At 47.5% G+C, this 12,920-nt stretch overlaps 1 protein-coding gene across 1 annotated transcript in view; it reads left to right on the forward strand.

Moving 5' to 3' along the window:
* The window catches only part of Xylt1 (xylosyltransferase 1), a 296,401-nt gene that overhangs the window by 205,334 nt on the left and 78,147 nt on the right, over positions 1 to 12,920 (forward strand). The window contains exons 4-5 of the mRNA XM_005351043.3: positions 8,287 to 8,459; positions 9,905 to 10,107. Of these exons, the coding sequence (XP_005351100.1) occupies positions 8,287 to 8,459; positions 9,905 to 10,107 (376 nt within the window). The remainder of the gene's footprint in view (positions 1 to 8,286; positions 8,460 to 9,904; positions 10,108 to 12,920) is intronic.

Here is a 12,920-nt window from a genome sequence, read left to right on the forward strand (position 1 = left end):
TTTTTTGGTTTTTCGAGACAGGGTTTCTCTGTGGTTTTGGAGCCTGTCCTGGAACTAGCTCTTGTAGACCAGACTGGTCTCAAACTCACAGAGATCCACCTGCCTCTGCCTCCCAAGTGCTGGGATTAAAGGCGTGCGCCACCACCGCCCGGCCGGTATATGTCTTTTAACACAATTTAAGTGCAAAAATAACTGTGGGATGCTCACTGGGGGTGTGATAGGAAGAGAAAGGCTGAGATGTTTTTTTCCTAAACAGAACCATTTCTCCCCATTTCTCCGGAGACTGGAGTGCCTCCCTGACATTCACTGGGCTAAAGAAGACCCAGTTGCAGCTTTCGTGTTGGGACCTCCTTTGGGCACTTAACTGGCTCCTCCGAGAGGCTTTGGTGCTCCAGAGCAAAGGTCTTCAGCCTCACCCAAAGCCCCTCAGAACAAGTCCAGCCTCCAGCCAGTCTGCTGGGTGAGCAGGGCCAGCCACGTGCAGCAGCTCAGGCTGAGCCTCCGACTTGTGCCTCTAGGGGCACATGCATGGATGAAGCTGTCTGCCTTCATTCATCAGTCCCAAACATCCACTGAGCAGTCTCCACCAAGCTCAGCTCTCTACCAGTCCCACAGGCCAGGACAGCATCCTACAAGAGAATGAAGCACAGAGCCTCACTGACAGCTCTCAGGAAAGCCAACCTGATACTTGGGGGAGTTCCATTCAGCCAGTGTTAATTTCATGATTGCCTTAGAATCCTAAGGTATTCTGAATTTTCCATGAATTTTGAGAACTTTCATTTCCCTCACTGGTAAAATAAAGTAAGGGTTCTGGAGCCTGGCAGACCCAAGTGTTTTTCTTGAGTCTGGTACTCACTAGAGAGGGTAAATCTCACTCAGCAGGAGGGGGCCGTCATGACACCTTGCCTCTATAGATCCTGAGATCGTTAATAGTAAATTGCCAGAGGAGGACTGAGGAAGATGGCTGGGTCAATGAAGTATTTGTTGCTCAAGCAGGAGGACCCGAGTTCAATTCCTAGAGCCCACGGTACTGGGAAGGTGGAGACAGAAGGATCCCTGGGGCTTCCTAGTTGGTCAGCTTGGCTGAAACACTGAGCGCCAGGTTCAGACAAAAATCCTGTTGCAAAAAATAAAGTTTAGGGAGATCAAAGAACACACCTGACATTGTGTGGCATGCACCCACCACACATGCGTGCACAACCTCACACACCTGTGCACATCCCATACCGCACACACAAGTACACAACTGTATAGAAGCCGCTGATGTAACTCAGTGGTAGAGCGCTTGCCTCCTGTGTTTATTGCCTAGTGTTCCCTCCCTGGCACTGGAGAAAAATACTTTTTCCAAGAGGAAAAAGCATCCCCTTCTTGATGCTGAAAAAGAGCCTGTGAGTCCAGTGCTTCTCCTGATACACCCACCCCTTCCTGCATGGTGCTGTTGTCGGTATGTAACTGCCACTCATCTCTGACAACAAGGAGGACTGGGGACAGCCTGCACATCCATCCCACTCTGTCAGTGGTGATCAGAGAAGTTAGGTGTCTTCCGGAAGCTCTGCTGTGAGAAGCTGGATCCTACACCCAGTCCCGTGCACCTCCCACACTCAGTTAACTGTGCCCCAGTTCAGAGCCTCTGACCCAAGGCCATTTGTATGCAACCCCATTTCCACCTCTCTTCAGTCCGAAGAACCCAGCAAGCCAGAAAATGACACTCTCCCACACCAAGAGGCACTTTGAGAATATTAACAGAACCAACCCACAGAGGGCCTTGCTGGTGGAGGCTAGTCCAGCCCAGGGGCTCCTTCCCATTCAAGTTACTTGTGCTTGGGCCAGATGGAAACATTCCAGCTGTGGGTGTTTACTTGTGGGCAGGGGTTCTGCTCGGACCTGAGCAAGTTGCTAGGAGCCAGGGCAGCCTCAGACCGGAACCTCTCAGAGGAGGACTGACTGGTTAAATTTAACTTGCTTGATTCTGACCATTGTGGGCCAAGGGCTGAGTAGAAAAGATCCAATTATGCTTTGATTTGCGGAGCATTTGCCTCAGGCCTGGCCCTGTGCTCAGCACTGAACATACACACACATGAGAGAAAGCCAAGACATCTATCCCTATGTCTATAACTGTATGTAATTCGTATCTCTCTGTATTTATAGCTATATCCATTTTCCAGCGGAGAACACTAAGACTTGTAGAGATCACGTAAGACCACCTAAAGTCTCAAGCTCAGGATGACCAGAGGCCACACTCTAAAATCCTTGCATTGGGAAGGGTCTATAGAACTCATTGGTTAAAAGCACATGCTGTTCTCGCAAGGGACCTGAGTTTGGTTCCCAGTACCCATGTTGGTAGCTTACAACCTTCCAACTCCCACTAAGTGATCCGCTGCCCTTCTCTGGTTTCCATGGGCATTGCTCTCACATTTGCAAACCCACACACAGACATCCACCTATTCACATAATTAAAAATTTAAAACTCTTTGTAACCCTAGCGTCTTTCTTCCATTTCCAGATTAAAGTCCCACACGGCACCCCAATCCCAAGCATCCCCAGTAGCAGGACATACAAACATATCCCTGCCTAGGGACTAGGGAACCACATCAAATGTTGTTCCCTAGACATTGTCCATCTTGGGATTTCTGCTGTTCATTTGCTAGTCTTTTGTTGTTTCTTTTTCTTTCTTTCTTTCTTTTTTTTTTTTTTTTGAGGTAAGCTGTCTTATTAGCCTGGAACTCACCAAGTAGACTAGGTTAGCCAAAGGTACAGCCTCAGGCATCCTTCTTTTCCCATCTCCCTAGCACTGGTATTGCAAGTATGCAGCACCTCCAAGCTTGAACTCAGGACTCATCTCCCCAGCCTGCACAGATGTGTTGAAAACAAATGTTTTCAGTTGGTAATGGCTGGCTCCACAAATGCAGATCCCACAGGTACAGAGCAATGCTTCCTGTTTCTTTTCTTATGCACACACCTATGAAAACATTTGGTTTATAGCTTAGGCATACTAATGAGTTCCTAACAACTGATAACTGAACAGGGCGATCCCCATAACACACTGTAGGAGTTGTTATTTAAAACTCCTAAGTTGTTTCCTTCTGCCACTTTTCTGAACAGAGGGGAACATAATGGAAGCTAAAGAAAGTGGCACGGGGGACAAGCTGGCTCCCATGGGCCTCTTTCTCTCACCACCCTGGAGGACACTAAATGGTCATCAAGTCCACAGGATAGAGTCCTACTGAGTTGTAAGAGGCTTAGCATGGCCCGACCTGTTAGCAGAGGAGTGGTGCGCCCCTCCTCAGCCTTCCTCCTGCACCTCAGACACACACTTGATATTCTCCCCCGTCAGTGTGGCTCTTAGCATTCATCTGGAGTCAGCGTCTCCGGCTGCCTCTAATCACTCTGATTTTTCCACTTATTTTCTATTTTATGCCACAGGAATCTGATTACGTTGTTAAAGCCGTGCCTCTTTCTTAGGAGCTGGACAGAGTGTGGGTTTTCGCCTTTCCGAATCCGCTGTGTGAAGAGACCCACATGACTCTAGCCACACAGCATTATCTGTCCAACAAATGAAGCCACCTGACATGATTCTGCGAGTAGATGCCCCCTTTATACGATGGGGACGGTTTGATGAGCACAGTGACAGTGTTAGGGCTCCTAGATCACAGGCTCCATCCTTAGCTCAGCTTGCTTGCTCACTCCCCCTCCCTTCCTTCCCTCCTTCCCTCCTTCCTTCCCTGTGTCCCTCCCTCCCTGCCTGCCTTCCTTCTTTCCTTCCTTCCTCTCTTCCTCCCCTCTGCCTCCCTCCTTCCTTCCTCTCTTTCTCCCTTCTCCTTTCCTCCCTCCCTTCCTTCCCTCTCTCTCTCCCTCCCTCAGTCCCTCCCTCCCTGCCTGCCTGCCTTCCTTCTTTCCTTCCTTTCTCTCTTCCTCCCCTCTTCCTCCCTCCTTCCTTCTTCTCTTCCTCCCTTCTCATTTCCTCCTTTCCTCCCTCCCTTTCTCTCTCCCTCCCTCCCTTCCTGTCTGTGCTATGCATGGAACCCAGTACCTTGAGCATGCTAGGCTGGCGCTCTACCATCTAGCTATATAAATCCAGCTCTTGATTTTTGAGACACACCCTTACTATATATTCCAGGCTGGCATCAAACTGGTGGCTCTCCTGCTTCAAGCTCCTCAGTGCCAGGACTATAGGTGTGTACAGCCACACCCAGTAGCTCCACCTCCCTGAGTTACAGCTTCCCTGTGCACTGAGGCCAACTGGCTGATCCTAGAATGGCTTTAAGACACAGTAGCTCTTTCGCTGGCCTGAGGTGTTTTCCAGACACTCCCTTCCCTCCTCCAGAACTAAAGCACCCATAACTCCTTGTCTCTGTTATGAATATGGTTTGCTCTCCAACACTCTAAAGAGGAGTTATGAAAGGATTTTTGGTTTGTTTGTTGTTTGGGTTTTTTGTTTTCGTTTTTGTTTTTATCCATCAAAGCCTGAGTCCCTTTAAAGAACAATGCAGGGTCGCTGTATCAGGTCTGGTCACTGACTGATGCCACTTTTTGGCACTGGGCATATGGACACAGCAGGATGGCATTGAACTTGTCTGTTTAGCTTCTACTCCCAGCTCTGTCTTCACTGTGTGGCCTGGGAAACATGCCAAACACTCTGAGCCTCAAAGGGCGTTAATGTATTCTTAACCAAGACCAAATAACAAAGAACCCCGAGCCCCCTCTCAGTACGAGTATGTGGCAGGCCCTCAGGAAACATAAGTACCTCTGAACCGCCACAGCTTCCACTCTTCATCCGAATGCACTTATTCATCCATTCACTCATTCCGCATCCCTAGCAAGATACCCTCTGACTAGATACCAAAATGAGTGCTGAAGGAACAAATGGCATTTGGTAGGCTGTCAGGTGGGTAGCTGAATGGCATTCTGAGTTGAGTGAATGTGTGGAGTGGGTGGGGTGAGGAGGTAAATGGAGTGGGTTTCTCAGTAGGTGGGAAGATGGAATGGATGTGTGTATGTATGGAAGGGGTGGATGGATGGATGGATGGATGGATGGATGGATGGATGGATGGATGGATGGATGGACGGACGGAGACAGTAGGTAGATGGATGAGTAGATGGGTGGTGGAGATATATATATTATATATATATGTGTATGTATACACACACACACACACACACACACATATATATATATATATTTGTTAGTTATCAAGAGTCAATCTCTGAACAAATGCAGAAATTCTTTCGAAACACCTCTGAAAGCCTTTAGCTCCCTGCCTTCTTACCTGCAATAGCTTACGAGGTATTTAATTAACAAGCGCCACTGTCAACCTCCTTTCCAAGGTCTCGGTGTGATTGTGTAGTCTACGTTAGTGGTTGAGGGCATGGTCTTCAAGACCTGTCTTTGCATCTCAGCATTAACTAATTAATGCTGCGTGACCTTGAACAAATCCCTTGGCCTCTCTAAGCTGTGGGTTTTCCTCTGAAGAATGGCGGTAATAACAGCCTTGCAGGTTGTCAGGAAGATTAATGAAATAATGAGATCAAGCCCAGACCACTGCTCCATGCAGGTATTGTTATTGGACAGAGCTGGTATGTTCCCGCTTGAAGCTTTTGTTCTCCACAAGGCACCTGCTGTGTGTGTTGGGTTTTACCTGAGTGTTATGTGTCTGATGGTAAATGAGATGGATATAGCCCCTCATCTCTCGGACCTTATGCTCTAGCAGAATGCTCAGATAATAAACAAGCAAACACATAAACAACTTCAGATGGTGTTAAATGATGTGCAGAAAATTGGAACAGGTGAAGGGAGAGATGGAGAGTGAAGGTAATCTTTTATTGGACTTGTGCTGGTGACAAGAAGGTGTGACCATGCTAAAACCAAGGGGGAGGGTGTCCGGGGACCAGGATTCACTATCAAATTGCATCAAGATCCAGGAGCTTGTGCAGGTAAAAAGTAAGAAAGGGAGGGGCGAGCTGGCTGGGCAGGCACTCAGAACAGAGGTCAGAGGATTTGCTGTGTGGAGCTGTGAAAGCCACACAGTGTGGTTTGGACATTACTCTTGTTGGTAAGGGGGTTTGGTTTGGTTTGGTTTGGTTTGGTTTGGTGGTTTTGCCAATCATAAGAAGAGAGGAATGATTTAAGATATATAAGTTTTTCCGTGTAACCTAGGCTGGCCTAAAACGTGTGATCCTTCTGCCTCAACCTCCTAAATACTGAGATTACAGGTGTGTGTCAGCCACCCTGGGTTTGGACATTCTTCACACTAATCTTGTCCTCTGGAAAGAGCCTTCATCTGACTGCCACTAAACTTTCTGATCACAACCCACACAGTCCCATTCCCAAAGCTACTACTGATGAGGTTGAACATTCTGAATTCTCAGCAACCTTAGCTGTCCCTCAGGGACACCTGAAACCACAGCGGTGTCCTGGGCCCCACAAACCTAGACCTTGCCAGGAATCCATTTAAACTAGAAGACATGGTCATCATAGGAAAAGCCAGACAGTACTGAGTCAGATTTAGGAGGCTGTTTCTCACTGGCTTTGGCCCCAGAAACAGGGAGTTTCTGAGGCTGATTTGGGGGAAAGGGTGTCTGGAACCCTTTATCCAAGTGGATTGGGTATGGGATCTGGCTCTCATAAAGTAACAGATGATAATCTATGACAGTGACAGACCTCCAGTTTGATTCTGGAGCTCAAAGTGGGTCATTGAGACTTAGAGACCAGTCATATTTATATTGGTTTTCTTCTAGCAACTTCTCTCCATCCTCCAGTATGATGTGTAGCAAGTACCTCTTTATCTGATAGTTCCAACAAAACTAGGGTATTTTTGTCCCTTTGGCATTCATCTAAACAGTGTTACACCAAGGGAGTGCCAAGTTCTGGCTGGCCAGTCCTGAGCTACAGGCCACCTCTGGATTGATAATCCCGATGACGCTGCCTGCCTCTGCAGACTGAGCATGAATAAGAAGAGCCACAGATGGTGTCGGCAAAAGTGCTGAAGAAAGAACTCTGTTAGTAAGGTACTTAGAGTACAGACCTGGAGACCCAAGGTCAGATCCTCGGCACCTCTGTAATGAAGCCAGTCCTGCAATCCCAGTGCCAAGGAGGCAGAGACAAGAGGATCCTTGAGGCTTGCTGGCCAGCCGGTCCTGCCAAATCAGTGCTCCAGGTTCAATGAGACACTCTCTTTTAAAAAAAAATATGGTTAAGAGCAATTAAGAAAGACACCCAACATTAACCTCTGGCCTCCACATACACACACGTACACATGCACATACACACTCACACAGACTGAGAGAGAGAGAGAGAGACAGAGAGACAGAGAGAGACAGAGAGACAGAGACAGAGAGAGACAGACAAAGAGAGGGGGAAACAGGTACCAGATACACAGTATCAGATATGGTTTGCTGCTAGACAGAGTCACACTTCTGATTACCAATACTGTTTTGTACACTTGAAACTTTGTCAAAAGATCAGAGTTCATGTGACTCTCTTATCACACCCGAACATGTTGACCACTGTTTGAGGAAGAAAGGAAAAATCTTCTAGACAGACAAAGGCATGTTCACCCCAGATTTCCTCTGCAGTTTGTCTTTGGTGGCCCTCATCCCTGCCTTGTTTGGTAGCTTATCTTAGTTAGGGTTACTGTCCCTGAAGTGAAACACCATGACTAAAGCAATTTGTGGAGGAAAGGGTTTACTTGGCTTATGCTTCCATCTTATTGTTCATCATTGAAGGAAATCAGGGCAGGAACTCAAACAGGGAAGGAACTTGGAAGCAGGAGCTGATGCAGAGGCCATAGAGTGGTGCTGTTACTGGTTTGCTCCTGGTGGCCTGCCCATCTGGATTCCTTATAGAACTACAGGACCACCAGTCCAGCGGTAGCACTACCCACAATGTTCTGGGCCGTCCCCCATCAATAACTAATTAAGAAAATGTCCTCCAGACTTGCCTAATGCCCAATCTTATGGAGGCATTTTCTCAATTGAGATTCCCTTCTCTCAGATGGCTTTAGCATGTGTCAGGTTGACATAGTACTGCCCAGCACACAGCTGAATGTATGTGTCTGCCTTTTCAAACCCCTGCAGGTTAGAGAATGCTATAAGCAGCACAGTATCTTGCTACCATGTATCTGGACAGCATAAGGACCTAAAGTTTGCTTAGTTCATCTGAATCAAGCTCTAGAATTCAGAGTGGATGCTGTGCTTCTGTCCCCCGGGGGCAGCAAAGGAGACAGTCCCAGCTTCCCAAAGGGCAGGCCACCCTCAAGCTCATGTCTGTGGTCTTCTGGTTTTCCCCAGGCAAAGCCAACAAGAATGTCCAGTGGGATGAGGACACTGTGGAGTACATGCCCACCAACCCGGTCAGAATCGCCTTTGTCCTGGTGGTCCATGGTCGTGCTTCTCGGCAGCTACAGCGCATGTTCAAGGCCATCTACCACAAAGACCACTTCTACTACATTCACGTGGATAAGGTGAGGAGCTCATAGCTCATAGCTCTGTGCTGGGCTTCCTCTGCAGTCTATCTATCTATCTCTGAACCTTCCTCCCATCTCACAAGTCCAGGCTAAGGTCTAGAGACGGAACCAGCAGCAAATGATCCTGGTGTGTGTGTGTGTGTGTGTGTGTGTGTGTGTGTGTGTGTGTGTGCTGCTAGTTTTAGAATATTTAACTGTGGCTCTCAGCTTTTCCTACAAACATTGTTTCTCCGGTTGTTTGTCTTTTTTATTCTTCCTCGACACATGATAATTACACATATTTATGGGGTACAATTTGATATGTTGGTATATGTATACACAACGAGCCAGTTCGTTCAGGAAATTAGCATATCCATAGCTTTAAAATGTTTCTCATTTCTTTGTGATCGGATCGTTCAAGATCCTCCCATGAACTTTTTTCGACATGTTCTACATTACTGCTAGCGTTTGTCTCCCTCCTACGTATCACATACGAGAATTTCTTCTCTGAGACTAACTGGGCTGCTTTTCACCTCTTCTTCTCCCTATCTGGTTGGTACCCACTGCCTGCCTTCACAGACCTGTAAAACTAGCATCCCAGGAATGGGCTTACTTTTCCTAGAAAAGTCCAGGTAGTTGAGATAGTCTTTTGGACCATGTGCTAATCGGTGCTGCCCTGGTCTGACTGCAGCTGCAGAACACGGACAGTAAATGGGTGTGGTTGTATGCCAATAAAATCTAATTGCCAAAACCCACACTTGACTTGCTGACCCTGGTGCCATCTTTCTGTAGAAGTTTCTGTTAATCTGTTGATGTCACAAGATGTGTGCAGATCTAGAACCCTGGAACTCATAAGACAGAGGCAGGAAAATTGCTCTGAGATCAAGTTCAGCCTCAGATAAGACCCTGTCTTCATAGAAAAACCACACATTGAGGCTGTAGAACACTCAACAGTGGTAGAACACTCGACTAAGTACAAGGTCCAGTTATAGCTTCTACCCTCAATAAAACTAAAGAGGCAAGAGGGCTATTTTCATCCTCCAGATGTGTTTCTCATCAGCCTGTGAAAGAGTAAGGGAGGGGGATGATCCTGAAGAACAACACGTGTAAACTCTACCTCCTACCTGCAAAGACTCACCAGATTTAGTTTTTGAGCTTGGTACCATCAGATAACATGGAGGAGTCAACCATTATCATGTGGCGTCCGGGCCCCACAAGCTCGAGGCCTCTGGTTGACTAGCTCAACAATGGGCCTGAGAATCTGAATTTCAGTAGACGATGAAAAACTCGTGTGAATTGAATGTTTGAATATTGATGCAGAAAGATGCCACAGGCTGGCATCAACAGCAGCCGGTGTGATCAGACACACCAACCACAGGAGGAGCAGGGCGACCGGGATGTCCATGGGCTGATGTTTTCTGGGCTGTTTACTGTTGCCTTTTCCTTTTCTCTCCTGGGAAAAGCGTTCCAATTACTTGCACCGGCAAGTGCTCCAGTTCTCCAGTCAGTACGACAATGTCCGAGTCACCTCCTGGAGAATGGCCACCATCTGGGGCGGGGCCAGCCTCCTGTCCACCTACCTGCAGAGCATGCGGGATCTCCTGGAGATGACCGACTGGCCCTGGGACTTCTTCATCAACCTCAGTGCTGCCGACTACCCCATCAGGTGAGGCCGTCAACAGCTCCCAGGCAGCTAGTTCCAGGGTCTTGCTTCCCTTCCCTCCCTATGTAACAACAGTGGGGACACAAGAAAGTACGGGCAGTCAGCCTCCTGTCTGGAGAAGCATCCTGCCTCGTGAGATGAACCGTGTTTTCCCTACAGTATCACCCAACATTGTTTTCAGAAAGCAGAGAGCAGAAATGGGAGAGCATCGTGTTCCTGATTTTACAAAACAGGCCAGCTCAAGAGGAAGCTGGGCTTGGAAGAGCTGTAACAGACAGTGAGGGATAGAGTAACTAGATACGAGGTCAGAGAGTAGAGCTAGCTTTTGTCATGTATCAGTTACTCCGAGTCAGATGAAAGCATGTTTTGAGCAGAAAAAGGGCAGATATGACCTTGATGTTGAACTCAAAGCAAGCTAATAGAAGGGAGGCTGCTTACAACAGCCCAGGCTAGGTCGCAGACAAGCAAGAAAGACCCTGGCATGTTTACTCTAGAGCAAGATGTGTTGGCAAGCAGGGATGGAGCACAGAAGAGCATGGAAGAACGTTCTAGACCCGGATTTGTGAGCCATGCACTATTGACATTTGGTCTGGCTGATTTGTTGCTATGAGGCTTCCCCTTGCAATGTCAGGCATTTAGCAGTGTCTCTGGTCTCTACCTCCAAGCTGCCAATAGCATGCTGTGCCCCATTTATGTCCTTCTTACACAGTGTCTGAAGAGACTGTCAATGTCACCGGCGGTTGAGAGCCATCGTTTCTTTATAAGAGAAAATATTATGGGCAAATATATCAATCAAAAATGAACTTTGTATATTTGAGAAATCTGAAAATGGGTGAAGCTTAGTAAACAATAGCTGGAGGAAAGGTGACTCTAGACACTAGGCAAGGGGTGGTCAGAACATTCCCTTGCCATCTTCCAATAAGGATAGAATTCAGAAATTTCTTGAAAATTCTGTGTAGAGCAGATACTGTTTGAGGTCATTTCTTGAGCCCTTATAGGGAACCCAGCAGATCAATGGTCAAACTGAGGTCCACTGTCACGCATTGAAGACTTGAAAAAACAAGTATTAGAACCGGTTCTGTCTGGTTCCAAAGTAGATGTTCTTTCTGCTTGCAATTAACCTCTTGGGAGAGCCAGGAGCCTGGACTGTCTGTGGAGTTGCAAGCAAGAAGGAAACAGCCAGGTAGGCACAGCCACTGCTGCCCCCTAGAAATGCTGCTTTGCATTGATTACAGTCCCAACTGTAGCCATGACCCCTTACCCTGAAGGGTCAGGGTCATACAGTATGCAGGCTTAGACACTCACCAGACTGCTCAGCACGGGAGTCTGAGATCAGTCATGGAAGCAGCAGCACATTCCCAGGAACATAAATCTGTGCATGTGATACTAGGAGGGAATAGCAGACCGCAGCAGAGCACCAGGCCTGTGCAAGGGGCTCAGTGCATGTCAGCTGCTGGCATCTAAGTTAATGGCTGAGGTTGCATCTTTTATCTTTGCAAGGGTCCTAGTTATCGTTTCTCAGAACATGTGCTGAAGGTGTGTTCTTTGTGGCTCCTTTAGCTTTACAGTGCATTGTTTGCCTCTGTGCATGGCTTATTCTCCCTCTCCCTCCCAGGTCGTTGCCAGGGTGCACACCCACCCCTTAGCTCTTCTGTTCACTCCATCCCGTCAGCCTCATGGCCAGAGGCACCTCATGCTCTGGGGCTCTGCTGTTTCCTCTTGCTGTTGTTTCTACGAAGTCGCCCCACACAAAAACATACGGATTTTGCAGATGAATGGTTTCATCCCGGGAAACTCTGATAGGTTTTTTCTTCCCATCTGCTGTCCCATCTGTAGCTTCTAAAATGACTCCTTCCATCCCAGGAAGAATAAGAAAGCTAAGAGCTTTCTCAGAGGACAGTGGGAGTGCCCACTTCAGACTTTTCCAAGAGGCTTTAAGGACTTGGGGAGTCTTCGGGGACAGAAGTAACCCAAGGTATCCACTCTGAACACCCACCCACCATTACTGGGAGTGAAGACTCTCTTCTGGTAATAAAGACTCACTGGCTTACTGAGTCATAGACATGTCAGTTCCTAGACACAGGTAGCCATGTGAATTGGTGCATACGACTTGAATTTTATACATCTCTGCTTTACACTTTAGAGTGAGCACAATAGCAGTACCTCTTGCAAGGGGTTGTTGGGAGATGAAAATGAAAAATGATACATCATAAGCATCACACAGAAGCTGATGGATAGCAAGTGCTGAGTAGATACAGGCTGGTCCCAGCAACGGGGCGATGTGCTCCGGCACAAGCAAGGCTTCACACTCCCCCTCCCTTCAAAATATTTCCCCTTTCCCTCTCTTGGAGTGAAAAGCCAAGAAACTATTTCTTGACTCCCATTCTGTCTCAAGGTGTGAAAAGCAGAGTGAGTCTGTGAACGGTGTGTCAAGAGAACACAAGACACAATTTGTGTGTGAAGGAGATTCCTGTGTGGGTAATGGGCAGGCCAAGTATGCCCAAGACTCCATGCCTTCCTGCCCTGCTGTTTGATGTGGTGCGGCACTGTGTAGACTCTGGCTGAAGCTAGTTAAATGCCAGCACATGGTGGGATGTAAATGCTTCCAAGTTCGAGGTCTTGAATCATCAAAAAGCATGTTAATTGCATTTTTTCATTGCCTGCATAGCAAGGAAGTAACTTTTGACTGGTCACGTGTACACACGGATTAAACCATGAATATTTCTTTTGGTTGTTTTGTTTGGGCCTGCACAGAGACATGCATCCTTGGGACCTTTGCTTTGAAGCAAACAGAGAAGGGTTGAATATGTCCACAG

This window comes from Microtus ochrogaster, chromosome 8 (assembly GCF_000317375.1).
Source record: "Microtus ochrogaster isolate Prairie Vole_2 chromosome 8, MicOch1.0, whole genome shotgun sequence".
NCBI classification, from domain to species: domain Eukaryota; kingdom Metazoa; phylum Chordata; class Mammalia; order Rodentia; family Cricetidae; genus Microtus; species Microtus ochrogaster.